Source organism: Narcine bancroftii, chromosome 5 (assembly GCF_036971445.1).
Source record: "Narcine bancroftii isolate sNarBan1 chromosome 5, sNarBan1.hap1, whole genome shotgun sequence".
Classification (NCBI taxonomy): domain Eukaryota; kingdom Metazoa; phylum Chordata; class Chondrichthyes; order Torpediniformes; family Narcinidae; genus Narcine; species Narcine bancroftii.
The window spans coordinates 228,654,390-228,674,030 of record NC_091473.1 but is presented as its reverse complement, the minus strand read 5'-3'; the positions used below and the strand labels follow the sequence as shown (position 1 = coordinate 228,674,030).

General features: G+C 39.5%; 1 protein-coding gene across 20 annotated transcripts in view; it reads right to left on the bottom strand.

The window, feature by feature from the left end:
• Window positions 1–19,641, bottom strand: part of LOC138764999 (ankyrin repeat and SAM domain-containing protein 1A-like) — a 335,613-nt gene that overhangs the window by 20,185 nt on the left and 295,787 nt on the right. For 9 of the 20 annotated variants that reach the window (XM_069941570.1, XM_069941571.1, XM_069941575.1 and 6 more), the window contains one exon: window positions 13,177–14,609. The exons of 4 other annotated variants lie outside the window; for them this stretch is intronic. In XM_069941570.1, coding sequence (XP_069797671.1) covers window positions 14,435–14,609 — 175 coding nt within the window. In that variant the 3' untranslated portion in view covers window positions 13,177–14,434. Of the gene's footprint in view, window positions 1–13,175; window positions 14,610–19,641 lie in introns of those variants that run through there. 7 more of the 20 variants (XM_069941573.1, XM_069941574.1, XM_069941591.1 and 4 more) reach the window with 2 other exon arrangements.

The window sequence follows — 19,641 nt, the reverse complement described above, 5'->3', positions numbered from 1 at the left end:
CAGATGGCAAAAATTCACATAGACCTCCTCTACTGTATTCACCGCACCGATGTTGCCCCCTCTACATTAGTGAGACCAAATACAGTCTTGGGGACTGTCCACAATGACCATCCTGAGCTTGCCAGTCATTCTTCCACTCTCTGCCCCCCACTCCTAATGAGGTATTTGTGTAACTAACTTACAAAAATGGCACTGATTTGTAGCCTCTCCTTGTCTATGCAGGATGGGCACCCAGCCAATCATTCCAAACCATGGGGTCTCATCAACATAATCCTTTCAATTCCTTCACTGTTTTGCCTCCACTACCCTTGCCATTCATGCATGCCAAAAAGAAAATGACTCACTTTATTCATGCCAGGGTTTCAAAGGAAGTAAACAGATCCTGAGTGGCAAATTGTCAAGCATGAACCAGGTTCATTAACTGTTCAATATTCCATAAACATCAAATTAACCAGGTAATTATACTCTTACCACAATATGTTGCAATGATCACATGAACAAGATTATTTTCCAGAAGGGGTAGAAAAAAAATCACAGCCAATAGTGTCTCTAGCTTCTTAGCAAGTAAGCAATATAAATGGGCTGACTGAGAGATCGATCACAGAAAGTCTGCTGTGGCTCACCAACTTAAGGGAATCCAATCACCTTGGCTGGTGACGGAGAAGCAAGATTCTCCAACAATTAATGTAACAGATGGAGACTTTCATCTGATCTTCCCTTTCAATGGAAAGGTTTGGACTGAAGGGAGTTCACTTGTCAGAAAATGAAATTGTCACCCCATTTGTGAATGAAATGAATTCTTCCATCAGAGATAAGGCCTTCCAAACCGATTAGATTATCATTTGGGTGACAACCATCCAATGTTTGTTCACCAAGACTGGTTTCAATAAATTTGAAAGAAATCTCAAGAATCTCTCTTTGGGTACCTTGGTGCATACACTAGGGAAGGGAAGAAAACATTCCTTGCAGCTTATTTTTCTGACCTCTCTCCTGAATTCTCTAGCTGTCTGTGATGTAATCTCCAAATCTTATTCCTTGAATTCTTGCTCAGCAAGAAGGCCTGCCCTTGCATTGCCCTGAATTCCACCATTCACTGACATATTGAGACATCAATCAGATGCTGAGGCTAATTATTCTCTGCACAGGAATTGCTGATCCTTTTACATTCAATCAGGCTGCCATGTCTGAGATTTTAATCTGCACAGTATGAGAGATATAATCCACTTAACTGTTTCTGACTTGGAAGAAACTCACTGTTATAACTGCAGAGCTTAGTGCTAGAAGTACTTCCAATGTGATCACACTTATGGTATTTACAGAGTACAGCGACTTGACTCAACAGTCCAATCCATTTCTCTGTAGTAACTATACTACACTTGGATGCAGCCAGCCAGCTCTCGATAGAGCTCCTATATGAAGTTGACATGAAGGTGGCCTTGCCCGCTTCAGTCTTCTCAGGAAATGCAGTCACTGTTTCACCTTCCTGATAAGTAAGATGCTGTGTGTCCAAGGAACTTGGTGCTCTCCACTACAGAGTTACGTGGAGGGTGGTCGCTCCTGGTCCTCCTGAAGTCCAGGATCATCTCTTTCATTTTGTCCACGTGGAGACTCATGTTGTTACTCTCGTACTACAGCATAAGATTTTCCATCTCTTCTCTGTGCTGCCACAACTCATAGTTATTGCTGATGAGGCCGACTGCAGTTAAGCCAAATGCAAACTTGATGACACGACTGGAGCTGGATCTGGTGATGCAGTCGTGGGTCAGTAGTGTGAACAGGAGTGGGCTAAGCACACAGTCCTAAGGTGAGCTAGTGCTCAGCGTAATGGGGCTTGACATTCTGCTACCAACCTGTATGAACTGTAGTCTTTCCATTAGGAAGTCCAAAAAGGAAAATATCTTAAGAATAGAGCTAATTTGGGAGCAAAACAGCAGGAAGCATATCAAGTTTTCATATCAAGGATTCCATCATTTATCACTTTCTTCTCCATTTGTTCCTACAAGGATAGGATGGTAAGATTTCCATTCAGGTCGTCAAAGGCAGGATAGGAGGGGTGAATGTTTGTTCAGCTATGAGTCAGTTACTGTAAAACTTAAATGATTGGCACCATTGGGCCTTCAGTGGTGTCAGGCTAGCAGCTTTTTTCCAGATTATTGGATGTTATTTCAAGTTGTATTGGATGGTCACTCTGGCCAGTTCACCAGGTGATCTTCATGGCAGCTGCTGTTGTTATGCAGGTAACCACTGACACCCAGGCTACCATGTTACAATGCTTCAACAAGAAATCTAGCCCACTCAACCTTCAGATTCATTATGGAAGCACCATGAGTACCCCTCCACCTTCCCATCACTTTTCCCCAGAGGCGACCACACACTGGGGACAATTTACCTGTCCACCCAGGTGTTTCGGGGAGAAGCTGCGGAACCCCATGTGGTCACAGGATGTGCAGACCCCATACAGACAGCATGTTCCATGCAGAAGAAAAAATACCAAAGTCTGAGAAAACACCTTTGTCAGCTTGCTTCAAGAATAGTCAAGTGTGAAGAAGCACTCACATTCAATCCTCCATTTGTGTCAAGTGAGATACAAATTATAAATGGGCTCAGCACTCTGGGATCAGGGAGGATGCCATTTCATTGGAATTTGCAATCTCCAAGAGGCGGATGAGGAAGAGCTGGGCTCGGCTACTCTCCACCACAGCTCAGTCGCATTCTACGCCACAACCACATTCATGGTGACTGAGATCTGGAAGGAACTGGGGAAAGTTGGGTTTGTGAAACTGCAGCCACCACCGGTTCCAGGAGACGACAAACATTCCAGAGTATATAAAGCCACTCGGTATATCCAGTCTCCCGCAGGATGAAATCAGCAATCCCTCTGGTGTGGATCCCCCGTGGGTCAGAAGGATAATGATAAAAACCTCCACCATCCTCACCTTCCACCACTGCTCCACCGCACATGTAGGCAAACCTCAGTTCAGGTCAACAAGATTATTTCTGCATTGTCAATGTTCACCTCGAGAAGGAATTAGATAAATTATCTTGGTACCCAACTTTCCCTCTCTGTCGTTTGACAATCATGACTTGAGGTACCGACTGGCCCACATCGACTGAAAGGAGAGAACTAACTCATTCAGGGCTGCAATGCTTTCACTGATTATAACAAAGTGGAGGACTCGAAGTTCCTTGGTCTCATCAGCATTCAATGTAGCCCATAGGAGAGAAATGGTGAAATTAATGCACCAGCTCAAACCATCCCAGGGTTAGATTTATGAGCTGCATAGTGCAGTGGGTGCAACTTCAGGATCCCAAACCATCTCCTCACTCTCTCTCTCTCTCTCTCTCTCTCTCTCTCTCTCTCTCTCTCTCTCTCTCTCTCGCTCCTCCTCAGGACAGCACTGGGAAGATTTATTTCAATTTTGCTGCATTATTCTTGACATTACTTATTCAAGTAATCACTTCAAACCTCTAAGGTGACTTTCACTGTATTTTCGTCTGCAGCTGGATTATATCTGAAACACTTGACGACTACTAGAAATCTTCCCTCGGGAGCATAAAGCAAGCAAAGGCACTTGTACATTCACATACAGGAACCACCCTCTCTCCAAACAAGAGGGGTTCATCTCATGGAAGAAGCTGAGAAATTCTCCAACTCAAAATCTTGCCACTCAATCATCTGTTATGATTGGCATTTCACCTTGGGTTTTCCGATGCACTGAACACACAAAATTGACATTTAAAAAAAAAACCAAATCTTAGCACAAATTCTGGGAAATACAAAAGGAAAATCATTGGTGGGGGATAGGCAGGGGTATTTGCCTGAGATATCTAACACCTGTCCTACATTAACAGGAACTCTGAAGGCAAGGTCTTCCAACAAATGGGATTGCGGTAGGCAAGCCCAAAGTGTGTCAAGCATCTGAAAAAATGCAAGAATTAAATCATGCTTCAAGGTTTATAAATCCAAGCCCAAAATGATTTGGAGCTAGTCCATTAACTTCATTCCTTGAGTAATGCTGAATACTGATGAGACCAAGAAACTGAGTTCTCTACATCAGTCTTCGAATGCCAAAAGCTCAAACTTATTTCGACAAGTCATGAGTACACAGAAAAGGATAAAACAAGGTCACTCTGACTTTCAATCCTATTCCTCCTAAATTTTATAGCTGTGCCATTTAATCTCCTTGAAGAAATAAAACATCAGTCTGTCATGATTGCACAAGGCACCGGAACATTACGACATACTTGCGGCACATCATTAAAATCTGATCTGGCTTGGAGTTGAAAAGGATGAAGGCGATTTTTTTGAAACACACTATATTCTAAAAAGAATGACAGGGTAGATGCCCAATATTTCCACAAGTAGGAGAATCTTGAAAGAATGGATAGACTCACAAGATCAGGGGACGGCTATTTGAAGCTGAGGTGCATCTGATCAGAGTGTGTTCATCGGTGGAATACCCTCAAGGGTGCTGGAGGCTAATTATTGCAACTCTTAAAAGAGGAAATATATTTCGGAGTATAAATCGACCAGCAGAATGGTCGACCACTCTTTTTTAGCCTCGTTTTAATAGTTTTATGTTATATTTGGCGTACAAGTTGGCCTCCATTTTTTTTGGGTAGTCCAAGCCTCCAAGGAACAACCCAAAATGTTTTAAAACACCTCAATTGCAAGTTACAAAGCTGCAAATTAAGTTTAAATAAAAACCTCAGCCTACCAGGCAGGAACGGCAATGGCGACTTCAGAGTCACAGGTAGGAACAGTTATGGTGGTGTCCAGTGGTGGGGAGGTGTTAGGGAGCAGTGGTGCCAGCAGTGGGGAGGTGCTTTTGGCATCTACTTATACGCCGAATCAACGCCAATCTGTGTTTTTTTTGGCGAATTTAAGACATACAAGTCACCCTCCCCCCCCCCCCCCCCCACCTTTTGAGAAATTTTTTAGGGTTTCACAACTCGACTTAGACGCCAAAGTATATGGAAGATATTTGTTTTGAAAGATCAGGGAATTGAGGAACAGGGTAAAGTGGTCCAGAAGAAGAGTTTGAACCTGGGCCAGAGCAATCAAATGCAGTTTTGAGTTTCAATATTGTGACAGATTATGTTATATTATGTATAGATAGATTTTTGGAAGATAGATTGTGGGTTTTTAGTTAGATTACAAAACACTTCTCATTTTAAAATGCAAGAGTTTTGCATAAGGTGGTGCCTACAAGTCTGCAAAGACAATACATTCCTGTGCTGGAGATTTTCACAATGAGATACAAATGGAGGGGACCATCTCAGGAAACTGATAAGATCTCTCATGAATTGATTTTGGGAGTCAGCAAGCTGTTTTGGTGGAGCGTGCTGCTTTAGGAAGCAGAGTCAAACAGATTTTTCTCAGTGTGACAGAGAGAGAGAGACTGCTGGCTTTCTGCAATGGCTTTGGGAAGCTTATTTGAAACCCCACGTTGAAGGCAGGTTGAGATTTCAGCCTGTTCAAAGCCCTTGTGATCCATACAAGAAGAGATGGCTGGTTGTATAATGTTTTGCCTGAGATAAATGAAACAGAAAAGGAACTCTGTGGTGACCTGAAAGAAAGAGGTTATCATCTGGAAAACTCTGATGGGGTAAGTTACTTTGGCAAGATACTGAAGTGGCTGATCGGAAGAAATCAGTTTGTGTCCAATGAGCAACAAATCTCTCACTGAAATCCAACAAGAACCTTCCTGAGCAGTAATCATTTACCTTTCAAGCACCAAGCTGAAGATTCATAAATGTTAAATTCTGTGCACAATATAAGAATTTCCTGATACCGGTGAACTTGGAGGAGTGAGAAGTGAGATTGGACTGTGAATCAAAGAACTTTTCTGAACTTATACACACATTACATACACGTGCACTTAGAATTAGGAGGGGGTTAAGTTAATAGTAATAAATTACAGTTTTATCCTGTTTTCACGTTGAAAGATAATTAAAAGCTAAAGAGATTGAAGACTTAGAGAAAAAGATAACTGCTACTGAAAAATAATTTCAAAAACATGCTACCGAAACGCAAAAGAATCAGTTAACTAATTTAAAATTTAAATATAATGAATTACAAACATATCAGTTTGAATGTTTAATGAATCGAACTAAGCATAAGTTTTATGAATGGGGTGAGAAAGCTCATAAAGTTTTGTCATGGCAATTAAAAAAGGAACAATTATCTAGGATTATACCAGCGATTAGAAAGAAATCAGGTATTATTTTTAATCAAAAGGAGATTAATGAGGAATTTTGTAATTTCTATAAACAATTGTATACTTCGGAATGTAAAGATGTAACTGGAGATGCAATAGATTCTTTCTTGAAAAATATTAACTTGCCACAATTGAATGAAGAAGACAGACAAGAGTTAGATAAACCTTTTACAGAAGATGAAATAGAAAGGGCAATAAGAGACATGCCGAATGGAAAGGCACCTGGTGAAGATGGGTTTTCTATAGAGTTTTATAAAGTTTTTTATGCTGATGTATCTTCTATTTATAAGGATGTATTACAACAAACTTACAATACTTTTCAATTACCTGAGTCTTGTTCTAATGCAATGATTACGGTTATACCAAAAAAAGATAAAGACCCTTTACAGGTTTCTTCTTATAGACCAATATCGTTGTTAAATGTAGATTATAAAATTGTAGCTAAAATTATGGCTAATAGATTAGCTCAATATCTGCCTAAAATTATACATGGTGATCAAACGGGATTTATAAAAAATAGGTATGCATCAGTTAATATTTTACGGTTAATAACCTTGATAAATAAATCTAAATTTCAGTTGAATTATCCAATAGTGGTTTCATTGGATGCAGAAAAGGCTTTTGACAGAGTGGAATGGAAGTTTCTGTTCAAAGTACTTGAGAAATTTTGTTTTGGTTCTTCATTTATTGGGTTGATAAAGGCTTTATATAATAGCCCGAAGGCTAGAATTGCTGTTAATGGCCAAATTTCAGAATCTTTTAGTTTGACAAGATCTACTAGACAAGGATGTCCATTGTCACCTGCTTTATTTGCTATAGTTATTGAACCTTTAGCACAATTAATACGTCAAAATGAAAATGTTAAAGGTATGAGAGTTCTGAATGAGGAATATAAGATTAATTTATTTGCTGATGATGTTTTATTATATTTGGTGGATCTGGATATTTCTTTACCTGCAATTCAAGACTGTTTAGAAATTTATGGCCAATTATCTGGTTACAAAGTAAATTGAGCTAAAAGTGAAATTTTGCCAATTTGTAAAGATGATTATTCAGTATATAAAAATATTACAAATTTGAAGTGGACTACACAAATTAAATATTTAGGAATTAATGTTAATACGGAATTTCAAGAATTATATTCAATTAATTATTTTCCTTTAATAAAAAGGATTAAATTAGATTTGATTAGGTGGAGGGATCTACCTTTGGGTTTACTAGGGAGGATTAATACCATAAAAATGAATATTTTTCCTAGAATACAATATTTGTTTCAATCAATTCCTTTTTTTTTTAAAGTTTTTTTAAGGACTTATATAAAGCGATTAGAGAATTCTTATGGAAGGGAAAATTTCCGAGAGTAGCAATAAGAAAATTGATGTGGGATTTTCAATTTGGAGGTTTAAGATTACCAAATTTTCAGCATTATTATGAAGCAGCTCAATTCAAATTTCTTAGTGCATTAATGAATATGGACGACCCACCTAGTTGGGTAAAGATAGAAATGGCGGTTATTTTAGAAAAATTTCCTCATGAGTTTTTGTTTCGATGGAATAAAAATTTATTATGAACTTATGATGTACCAATATTGAAACATTTATTGAATTTATGGACAAGTAAACTTAAAAAATTGGGACTTAAAAATATATATTCTGGAAGATTGCCATTATATAATAATCATCTTGTTCCTTTTACGGTCTCCAATGCCACTTTGAAACAATGGGAAAAGAAGGGAATAAAAAATTTATCTGATTGTTTTTCTGAGGGTTGTTTTTGTTCCTTTGACGAATTACAAAGGAAATATGGTATTAGTGCAAATTCTATATTTGTATATTATCAATTAAGATCTTTTGTAAAACAGTTATGTGGTCGATATATGATTTTATTGCCTGAATCTAGTTTTGAAGAATATGTACTTTCAATACCAAAAAAGGGATATATATCTGATTTGTATTGTATTTTACAAGAAATTGATAGTAAAAAAGACTGGGATAAAAATAAGTTGAAATGGGAAAAAGATTTAGGACATAAAATAGCTGAAGAAGCTTGGATGGAAATTTGTCAGAATAATATTCGGAAATTAATTAATGGTAGACTAGCGATGATTAATTATAATTTTATTCATCAGCTATATTTAACGCTGGAGAAATTAAAAAAATTTGGTCTTAGTAAGTTGGATTTTTGTTTTCGATGTGATCAGATGGCCAATACTTTTTTGCATACTGTTTGGCTTTGTGATCGATTGCAACAGTTTTGGAAAGGTATTCAATCTATTTTTAACAGTTTATATAATATTCATCTTGTATTAGATCCCGATATATTTTTATTAGGGAACATGCAATCATTAATTGATTTAGGTTTAGAGGATTAGCAGATTTCATTTATCTATTTAGCTTTAGTCATGGCTAAGAAATGTATAGCACTTACTTGGAAAGATAGAAATATACTAACTTTAGATAAGTGGTATTTGGAAATGAAATTTTGTTTGACTATGGAAAGGATATCTTTTTCAATTCAGGATAAGATGTCTTTTTATAAGTTAAAGTGGACTCCGGTTGCTAATTATATGCATTTAAGTTTGATTTAAATATATGTTTAAGCGTGATATTTTAGTATTGACAATTTTTTTTGTTGTTAGAATTTTTTTTAGGTTAAGTTTTATCTCTTTTTTTGTAAGTGGGTATATTTTTCCATATATAATATTGTTAATTTTATTAACTCTTCACTATTTATTTGGGGGGGAGGGTTGGACTAATTTTAAGTTAGACTATTAATATTGTGTTACAATTAACGGGGGGGGGTTATTTTGTGTAGTTTTCTGATGTAATATTGTAATCATACTATTTTAATTTTTTTTTTTAATTTTTTTTAAATGTAATTCTCTATTGTATTCATGTTATAAAATTTTAAATAAAGTCTTCAAAAAAAAAGAAAGATAATTCAAAGCAATGTTTGTTTAAGTAACCATTTGTCTTGGTGAATTTTTATTGCTGCTGGGCCCATAACAATATAGTTGATTCTAATGGAGTGAAACATGAAAGTCTATAGATGTTGAGATTGCAGGAAAAACATAGATGCTAGAGGAACTCAGGTGGTCTCGAAGCATCCATAGGAGGTAAAGACGTATGATCAACTTTTCAGACCTGAGCACTTCCTCAAGGTCTGAGTGAAAAGAGAGACAGGCATCTATATTCAAAAGCTGGGGAAAAAGAAAGAATAGGAAGGGGAGAGGGAGGATTGCAGACCGACTGATGAATGGTGTTAATTGTACATGATAAAGTGACAGGAGAGACGAAAGGTGAGAATTTATTTTAGCACTTTAAAAGGAGAGAGAGGGGGGAAAGGAAAGATATATTCAGAGCTTTAGGATGAGACATGGGAAAGATGGGGGAAGGGGAGGGTGGTTTTAATGGAAAACAGAGATCGATGTTGTACCGTCTGGATGGAGGGTTTCCAGTTGGAATACAAGGTATTGCTCCTCCAATTTGCACGTGGTCTCAGTCTCATAGTGCATGAGACCATGGACAGACATGTCACCAAGGGAGTGGGATGGAGAATTGAAATAGATGGCCATTGGGAGATCCATGCTATGGTGACGGACAGAGCCAAGGTGCTCAACAAAGTGACCTCCCAGTCTTTTTCCAGCCTCTCCGATATCGAAGAAATCTCAACAGGAGCACCATATGTAATGGAAGAGCCTTGCAGATTCCTGTTTCTTCACTTGGGAGGACTGTTTAGGGCCCCAAATGGTGCTGAGGGAGGTGGTGTGGGTGCAAGTGGAGCATCTCCTGTGGTCACAGAGGTGGGTGCCAAGGGGGTGTTTTGATATGTTTTCCTCCACTGTATATAGTCCCAATCGGATACTGTACATATGAGGCTGGCCCGCCATCTAATGACTCATCCCCTATGTCTCCTTCCTTTTTGTCCTGGCCATAAAGGTCAAGCCCCCCTTTCCAGGATTCCTGTACCTGGATCCGGGGCAGCCTAAGTCTTGTGTGTATTAAAGCCTATCGTGCCCTCAGTTCTTGACTCTGTGGTTAATAGTGGGGAGGGAGGAATGGATGAGGGAATCATGGAGGTAGCAGTCCCTGCAGAAGGTGAAGAGGGGAGGAACTGGTGGAATTGATCAAGGATGATATGTTGGCTGCAGAGGCTGGTGAGGTGGTAGGTGAGGACAAGAGAAATCCTGTCCTTGTTGTGCATGGGGGTGGTGGGACCCAGGTCAGACGTGTGGGTAATGAAGGATATACAGTTAAGGGCTGAGTTGATCGTAGTAGAGGGGAAGCCATATTATTTGAAGAACGAGGGCATCTCTGATGATCTGGCATGGAAGATCTCAGCCTGGGAGCAAATGTTATGGAGTCAGGGGAATTGAGAGAAAGGAATGGAATCCTTTTGGGGACAGAGTGTGAAAGGGTACGATTGAGATAGCTGTAGGAGTTGGTATGTTTGTAGTACCTATTCCTATAAGAAAGGCCTCATGTCCAAAACTTCAGCAACATATGTTTTTTGTGGACGTCGCGAGACTGGCTGAGTTCCTCCAGCATTTCAGTGTGTTTTCACTACAGTCACTGGATCTACAGACTTTCGTGTTTCACGTTTCAAGAGTTTGTCTCCCGAGATGGGGGCAGAGTGTTGTTAAAGATGGACCAAGTCAATTTAAGGTCAGGGTGGAAGTTGGCAGCGAAGTAATAAAATTTACGAGCTTATCATAGGTGGATGAGGCACATAATTCTCATGATGCCTTGGATATTACTCTCATTAGGACACGAGTCATGCACGGCCTTGCACTTAACTAGTGTGGATTGGCTGCTCACATCGAGGAATTCCTGGCTCAAATTAATACCTCAAAAAATACTGTACTGTCCAAGTCACATCTAGATTCTCCTGAATAGTAACAATGTTTTGTTTGTTCGTGATGAGGAAGAGATTGCAATCTGTGCTGCTCCAACAGACTAATTTTCACTAAATTGAGATTTTAATAATTTATGACCTTCTGTATCCAACTAAATTAGCAGTTATTGATCTCGAGATTGTTTCATTTGTATCAGCAAGCTTCCAGGAGAGAGCATTTACATTCCGGTCTCACAGAATAATTCAGAGCAATCTACCCAGTTCTGCAAGTCTTCACACGGGCCACAGGCACAATGAATGCCTGCAGTGTCTCCAACGCTTTTTCAAATGCCAAGGTGCACACATAATACTGGACAACAATCGTTTTCCAAAGGCTTTGCTTCATGAAAATAAATTGAGGATTATAACTGACAACTTCAAGCTGAACACAAAATTAATTTCAGATTTGCTGTCTTCTGTAGGATGTTGGAGAAACATTAAATTAACTTTTATTGAATTTAGCATAAAGAGTATCTTCGCCACAAATGTAGCAGAATGGATTGCAGCTGTTGCGACATTGACGAGCCATTCCTGCTGTATTAAATCTTCCTGAAAACAATAAATGCTATTGTTTAAGTACACACACTTTGCCAATGGTTCTCAACCTTTTTCTTTCCACTCACATCCCACTTTAATGCCATCAGTGCTCTGTGATTAGTAAGGGATTGCTTATGGTGGGATGTGAGTGGGAAGGGGCGGTTGAGAACCACTGCTCTAGACCCAATTGTGACTGAAATGTTTTGCTTGAGAAAAATGGTCATTGGTTATTTCCTTTGCAGTTCTGAAGCCGTGCAGATAATGAATTAATTAGGTACAATTAAAACAGTGGTTTTCAAACCTTCCCTTCCTATCCACATACCACCTTAAGCAATCCCTTACTAATCACAGAGCGCCTATGTCATTGGGTATACTTAAAGTGGTATGTGAGTGGAAAGGAAAAAGGTTGAGAACCACTGCTCTATGCTATCACCTGAAGAACATGCTCATTAACATGTGTTTAATCTACCCATATATTCCATTGTATAGGACGATCCTCAAAACTTAAAATATTCACATTAAAATTGGGTCGTCCTAGACAAAGAGTCTTAAATTCCTGCCTTGGCGACGAAGTTGCAGCGCCACTGGCATCTTCTTGCTGGCTCCAACGCAATCTTGCGCACACCCCATTGGTTATTTGTGAAGTCTCAGCACTCCTTCACAGGGTCCATCTGCCCAGTTCAACTGCTGTTGGCTCCGAACAGGCTTTAAGCGTCCTGTTACAAGAGCCGACAGTGATTTATTTTGAAAAATCCAAATAAAGTTAAAAACTTTTAATGATAATTTGGAATTCAAATCTTGTGATTTGCTTTTAACAGCGTCCCCTGGTCAGCAGCCAGATTTAAGGGTGTCATCTTATTCAAAGGGTATCACTCAAACCAACATTTTAGATTGAAATTCCAGGATCATCTAAACAACAGCGTATAGGGTACATCAGTGTAATGCACAGTATCTATTTATGTGAGCTGCTTTTATAGCACGTCTACATTAAGCATGCTCAGGCCTAAGACAATATTTTCATAGCACCTGCTTGGACTAAGAAAACAGCTTGCTTTGTGGGCAATATACTAGTAGACTTGAAATATGACAAGACATCACAAAATAGGTTATATCTTAAAAAATGGTACGCAATAGGAGAAAGATCAGCAGCCCAAAATCCATAAATTACACAAAAGTGTTCAGTAAATAACATCATCATTCTCCAGTGTTATTTGTCCCATTTGAAGTTCAAAAGTTAATCTGAGACAGAGTGCTTATTGATGCTGAGGTGCTGTTAAATGTAACCCTTTTACATTCTTCTGTATTCGTCATTATTGAATATTACAAATTTGATTTGTGACATTCGAGTCTTAAACTTTTATTAATTGATCCATTAAGGCATATGATTGGATGTTCGCTCATTACTAAGAGCAGTTCTATACAGCTCTGTATGTTGATGTGTGTTCATTCCATCAATTAAATTATAACTCTCCACATATGAAGTTTAAGTATGACACGTGATTGAGTTTATTTCATGTTAGCAACAATACAACATGTTGGCCAAAAGAAGTTGATGAAAGACCATTATGAGCTTTCATGAAATTAACATTTCAACATCTCAATCTCAAAAGGGGTTAAAAAAAAAATTATCATGTATACTTCTGTAACATCACCTCAAGATACATTTCCACCGTTGGAACACTTTTGTCGGGCAGTGACACAGCAGCAAATTTGCACGTGGCAAGATCTCACGCACTGCATTCAGGTGATGATCGAAGAGATCATCAGTTTTAGTGGTTCTGATGGAGAGATGAATATTGCGCAAAGACCAAGGCGGATATTCTTGTTGTCCTTTGGAGGATTTTTATCATTGTCTTTGAGGATAACTAGGACTTTGAGAGAATCTCTGATCTGAAAGACAGATCCTCGAAGTCCAGACATTAATAGTGTCCCCCTGCAGCTCACATACATGGATTTTTCCAAAGTTTGAAGTCCTCCTTCACCACATCTCTCACTTCCAGGGTTGTTTTGCATACACTGCCGATTGTAGTGCCCTGGTTTCATGTCAGAGTGAGACATCTTCCCTCATGCGTCATGTGTCCCTCACTTCTTTAGCCTGCCCATCCTATTTCATTCAAGGTGGCAGTATCACATCCTGTGAGTCCCTCTAGGCCGTGGAGACTCTCCATGAGTCAATCCAAATCTACATTTTGAGGAGGGAAGATCCTTGCGGCTGATTTAACAGGGAATACAGTTGCACCCTAATTACTAAGCAGCTTTTAAGGGACAAGGCATTAATGCAGTGTCAAAGGGAAACAAGAAGACTGGATACCAGGCTCTGCTGCATAGGTGTAAGGGCTCACACAGTGGTGGGCACGTACACAAGTGGCACTCACTCTTTTGCTTGTGCGCACACCCCCAGCTGTGGGCTGACATCCACATGCCATTGTACTCTGATTCCCAAACCTTTTCCTATGATCATAAACAACCAAAGCAAAGATTATGCTTTTGGACTGAAGAAACGCAAACAGTATAATAGTGAAGTGACATTGTGAAAAGAATGCAGACTGTACCAGAACAGTAGTATGGTTATATTAATACATCCTTCAATGCAATTTATTACACAGGCAAACCCCTGGTTTCCAGAGTTAAAGCAATTAATTAAGCCTTAAGCAACCAGCAAAAAAAGGAAAACAATAAAAAAAAGAATAAAATAATAGGTAAAAATATGTAAGTTTAAAATTGGATAAGTAAATGTTCCCTGAAGTAACACATAAACCTTTAGCAAAGATGGGAGCAAATATTCAGTCAGCAGAGGGCCTTGGTTGTGCTTTGTTTGTAGCAACTGTTTGAATAAAGTTATGTGAAACAACAATGGCGACGCCCAGGATTAAGAGTTGATTGATGCCACTCGCCGTTGGGGTGATTCTCTTAAAATGTCTCCTTATCCCTGCTGAGTCAGAGGCTTTATCTGTAAACCTGAAGGGGGGATGGGGTGTTAATTTTCTATAATGCTATTGTTCGTCTTTCGGGCGGCTCTGTGGAGGGGGAAGAACCTGCAAATGCATCGAAAGTTAAATGTTTTCAAAGAACGTGACTGAAAATGAAGTAAAAATACTTTCCGGTTTGTATATTCATGTAAGTCAAGTTTGTTAAATGCAAGTACAGGAAAGTTTTTTTTTTAAACTATTTTTTCTAAATGCAGATGTATCAGTTAGGCATTGTAAGTCTCAAGCTACATGAAAATAAATAATCCGGCCTCTACCATTCCGGATTCCAAGGTTTTAGTGTATACTTCTATTTCTTTCTTTTATGTCTTTAAGAAAAAAAATTATAATGAATCCAATTGGAATAGCACTGAGGCTGAAAAATACAAGAGGGAGGCGAAATGAGAACAGCATCAGCTGCTATGTCAATTAAGAGAAAGATCTTTGCAACTGAGGAACTCAATTCACTAAGATGCATTAACAAAACCCATTGGATTTGCATTCCCTATTCGTGATCATTCATCCTGCATCAGTTTTACAAGATGAGCACTGAGCAGTCCTGTAAATGAACTTACTGTGCTTATTGGTATCCATCAAGGGGACAATACCACTCATTAACATTATGGTAGCCTTGTGTAAAAACCTTCAAAAGCATGAGTTGACAAATCACTGTGCAGGAACATGTTCAATGGTTCAAAAAGTATGTGGACCACTTACACCCCTTCATTTTGTTCAGTTAACTATTAACAATATTTCTAATTATTTCATACCCAAGGAAATGACTCATTAATGATTACACAATTTAAAGATTTTTAGTACCTTTTCGTTAAGGAACTCAATTTCCTAAACGTAGCTTCTTCAGTTATGAAGGCATGAGTGACCCACATCTTCGCTCTGCTGAAGCTGTTGTGGAAGACATTGGTCACACCCACCAAAAAAATCCTGGCTTGATTCAGATTCAGTGAAGATTTAGCCAATTTTATTCAAAATACTGACCGAAGGTCATTGCCCTGGGAAGATTAGTGTGGTCTTTTGCACTTGACCATCAGTGGCAGTGAGTCTGCAATTACAACGTGCAGTTATTTACCTTAACCTTCAATAAGTTGAGCTGCTTCACAGGAACGGTAGCAAGTCACGCAAGGATAGTGGTTCTGATAACAGGGAGATTTTGCAGAGTGAATCCCAAAAGAATGGGGGACAAATCAGAAAGTACCAATGATACTGAAAAGGCATCACACATTCTGGCCAAAGAACCAGAATTGATCTTGTTGGAGAGTATCAAGGAGGAGTTAGATATATTTCTTAATGCAAAATAAAATGCATAATGTGAAAAGTTGGGAATAGGAGAGGTTAAATTTTTTAATTTTAATTTTTTTTAAATTTAAAATGTTTACTTAAAAATTTAGTCATACCGCACAGTAACAGGCCATTTCGGCCCACGAGTCCGTGCTGCCCAATTTACGCCCTGTTAACCTACACCCGCCCTCCCCCCCGCCCCGTACGTTTTAAATGGTGGAAGGAAGGAAACCAGACCCCCAGGGAAAACATGCAGACATGGGGAGAAAGTCCTTACAGACAGCGTGGGATTTGAATTCCGGTCTGGTCCTGATCACAGGCGCTGTAAAGGTGTCATGCTAATCTCTACGCCAACCATGCCGCTTGAAATGAAGAACTAGACTGAAAGCTAAAAACCTTAATCCTGCTCCTGTTTTCTATCTGCTGATGCATGAGGAATGCAAGACTGAGTTCAGGGACAGCTGCAATCCCTCCGCCATCAGGCACTTCAACAACAAATTCAATCAGGGACTTATTTAAGGACTCTTACTTCTGCATTTTATGGATTTTTTTTGTCCTTTCTGCATTGCACAGTCAATTTGTTTACATTTATTTATTTGTTTACATGTGCATGTTGAGTACAGTTCTTTACGTTACCAATAAGTGGTAATTCTGCCTCTCCTGTAGGAAAAGAATCTCAAGGTTGCATGTGATGTCATGCATGTACTCTGACAATAAATCAGAAATAAATTTGAAATCTGACTGTACTGGTGTGTTCAGAATAGGTACAACAGGTTCAAAGAGAATCAAGGCTGGATACGTGTTATTTACAAACAGTGGTTTTTATTTACACACAGGCAATTCACAACAGACCGCACACTCACACAGACTAACTTGGAATAACACACAAATAGCCACACATTCCTCAACCAAACCTGGTCTTTTGTATTGCTCTCATCATACCCTTGAACATTATTTCTCTTATTTGTGCTTTGCCCTCTGCTCTACTCATTATACACCCACGTCTGTATTGCCAAACACAATTCCAATGCCATCTCCAAGTTTGTCAATGACATCACAGTTGTCGGCAATGAGGAAGTGTACAGGAGGGAGATAGATCAGCTCATTGAATGGTGTAACGACAACAACCTTGAGCTCAACGTCAGCAAAACCAAGATGACTGTAGACTTCAGGAGGAAGTCAGGGAACATGACAAGGATTAAGTTGTGGAGAGGGTCAAGAATTTCAAATTCCTGGGTGTCAATATTTCCGAGGATCTGTCCTGGAGCCTCCACTTTGATGCAATCACAAAAAGGCTCGCCCGCAGCTATAATTTGTGAGATGTCTGAGCAGATTCGGTATGTCACCGAAGACTCTCGTAAACTTCTACAGGTGTACCGTGGAGAGCATTCTGTCTGTTTACATCACTGCCTGGTATGGAGGCACCAACACTCAGGATAAGGATAAACTCCAGAGGGTTATTTACTCGGCCTGTTACATCACAGACACCAGACTCCATCGAGGACATCTACATGAGGTAGTGTCTTAAAAAAGCAGCCTCTATCCTCAAAGACTCCACCACCCAGGCCATGCCCTCTTCACTCTGTTACTGTCAGGGAAAAGGTACAGGAGCCTATAGATGAGCACACAATATGGCACAAGGACAGCTTCTTCCCCGCTGCCATCAGATTCCTGAATAATCAATGAACCAAAGACATGGCCTTACTTTTTGTGCACAATTATTATTTTAATTTTAAATATATACTATGTTGAAAGATGGTTATAAATATGTATTTTTGGACTAAAAATGCTCCCTGCAAAACACTGAATGTCAAGGCTTTACAAATTCATGTTAAAAGAGCAGAAGCAGGCCATAAGGCCCATCGAGTCTGTTCTGTGACTCTTCACTAAGCTGAATTATGCTCACATATAGTTCCAATTTCCAGTCTTTTCCCCATATCCCTTGATACCTAATGAGATACTTATCCATTTCCTGTTTAAATACTCCCAGTGATCTGGCCTCCACTGCTTTGTGCGGCAGTGAGTTCCACACATCCACGACCCTCTGACTAAAGAAGTTCTTCCTCCTCTCTGTTTTAATTAGATAACTTCTAATTTTAAGACTATGACCCCCCCCCCCCCCCTTTGTCCTCAATTCACCCATCAAGGGAAACATCTTATCTGCATTCACTCTGTCAAAACCTTTCAATATTCAAAATGTCTCAATGTGATTCCCCCCTCATTCTCCTATACTTCAACAAATACAACCCAAGAGCTGTCAAACGCTCCCTATAACTCCAGTCCCTGCATCCCAGGAATCTCCTCTGTACTCTTTCCAACAACAAGGATGAGGGGGGACATGATTGAGGTCTACAAAATCATCAGGGGGATAGACAAGGTGAAGTCTGATTACTTGTTCTCAATGATGGGGGAGACAAGGACTAGAGGGCATAGTTTAAGAATACAGGGTAGGCCCTTTAGGACGGAGATGAGAAAGCATTTTTTTACCCAGAGAAGTGTGAATCTGTGGAATGCTCTGCCACAGAGGGTGGTAGAGGCGGATTCGCTGACTATGTTCAAAAGAGAGTTAGATAAGACTCTTGTGGGTAACGGAGTTAAGGGTTATGGGGATAAGGCTGGAAAGGGGTACTGATGGTAATGATCAGCCATGATCTAAAATGGCGGTGCTGGCCCGACGGGCCAAATGGCCTACTCCAGCTCCTATTGTCTATTGTCTACATCTTTTCTAAGATAGGGGGCTAAAACTGTACAGTTCTCTAAATGGGGTCTCACCAGTGCCCCATAGAGTCTCATTAACACCTCTCTCCTCTTATACACTATACCTCTTGAAATGAATGATAGCATAGCATTCGCCTTCTTCACTACCAATCCCACTTGGGCATTAACTGTTACATTACTCTGCCCAAGGACGCCCAGATCTCTTTGCACCTCCGAGAATTGAATTTTCTCCCCATCCAAATAGTACCATGCCTGTTTATTTCCACTGCCAAAATGTAGATCCAAACACTTCTCAACTTTGTACTTCATCTGCCATATTTTTGCCCAGTCTCTCAATCTGTCTCTATCCTTCTGCAATTTTACGGTTTCTTCAACACTTCCTGCTCCGCCACCTATCACAGTGTCATTCCGAAATTTGGCCATAAAACCATTCATTCTACAATCCAAATTGTTCATACAAATTATAAATAGCAGCCACTCCAAGACCGACCCCTGCGGAACACCGCTTGTTGCAGGCAGCCATCCTGAACGGGTCCCTTAATTTCAACCATTTGCTTTCTGCCAATCAGCCAATTTTCTATCCAGTCTAATAGCATCCCTGTAATTCCATGGAACTTCATCTTATTTATCAGCCTAACATGTGGCATCTTATTGAAAGCCTTTTGAAAATCCAAATATACAACATCCACAGCCTCCCCTTTGTCTACCCTACCTGAGATTTCTTCAAAAAAACTCCAAAAAAGTGAGTCAGGCAGAATCTATCCTTTAAGAAACCATGCTGACTAGGACCAATCCTGTCATGCATTTCCAGGTATTTCATAATTTCATCCTTGAGGATCGGATCGACTCTAATACCTTCCCAACCACCGACGTCTATAGTTTCCTTTTTTCTGTTTCCCACCTTTCTTGTGCAACAGAACCACATTTGCAACCTTCCAATCCCCTGGAACCATGCCAGAGACTATTGATTTCTGGAAGGATATTACCAATGGATCTACGTTCTCCAAAGC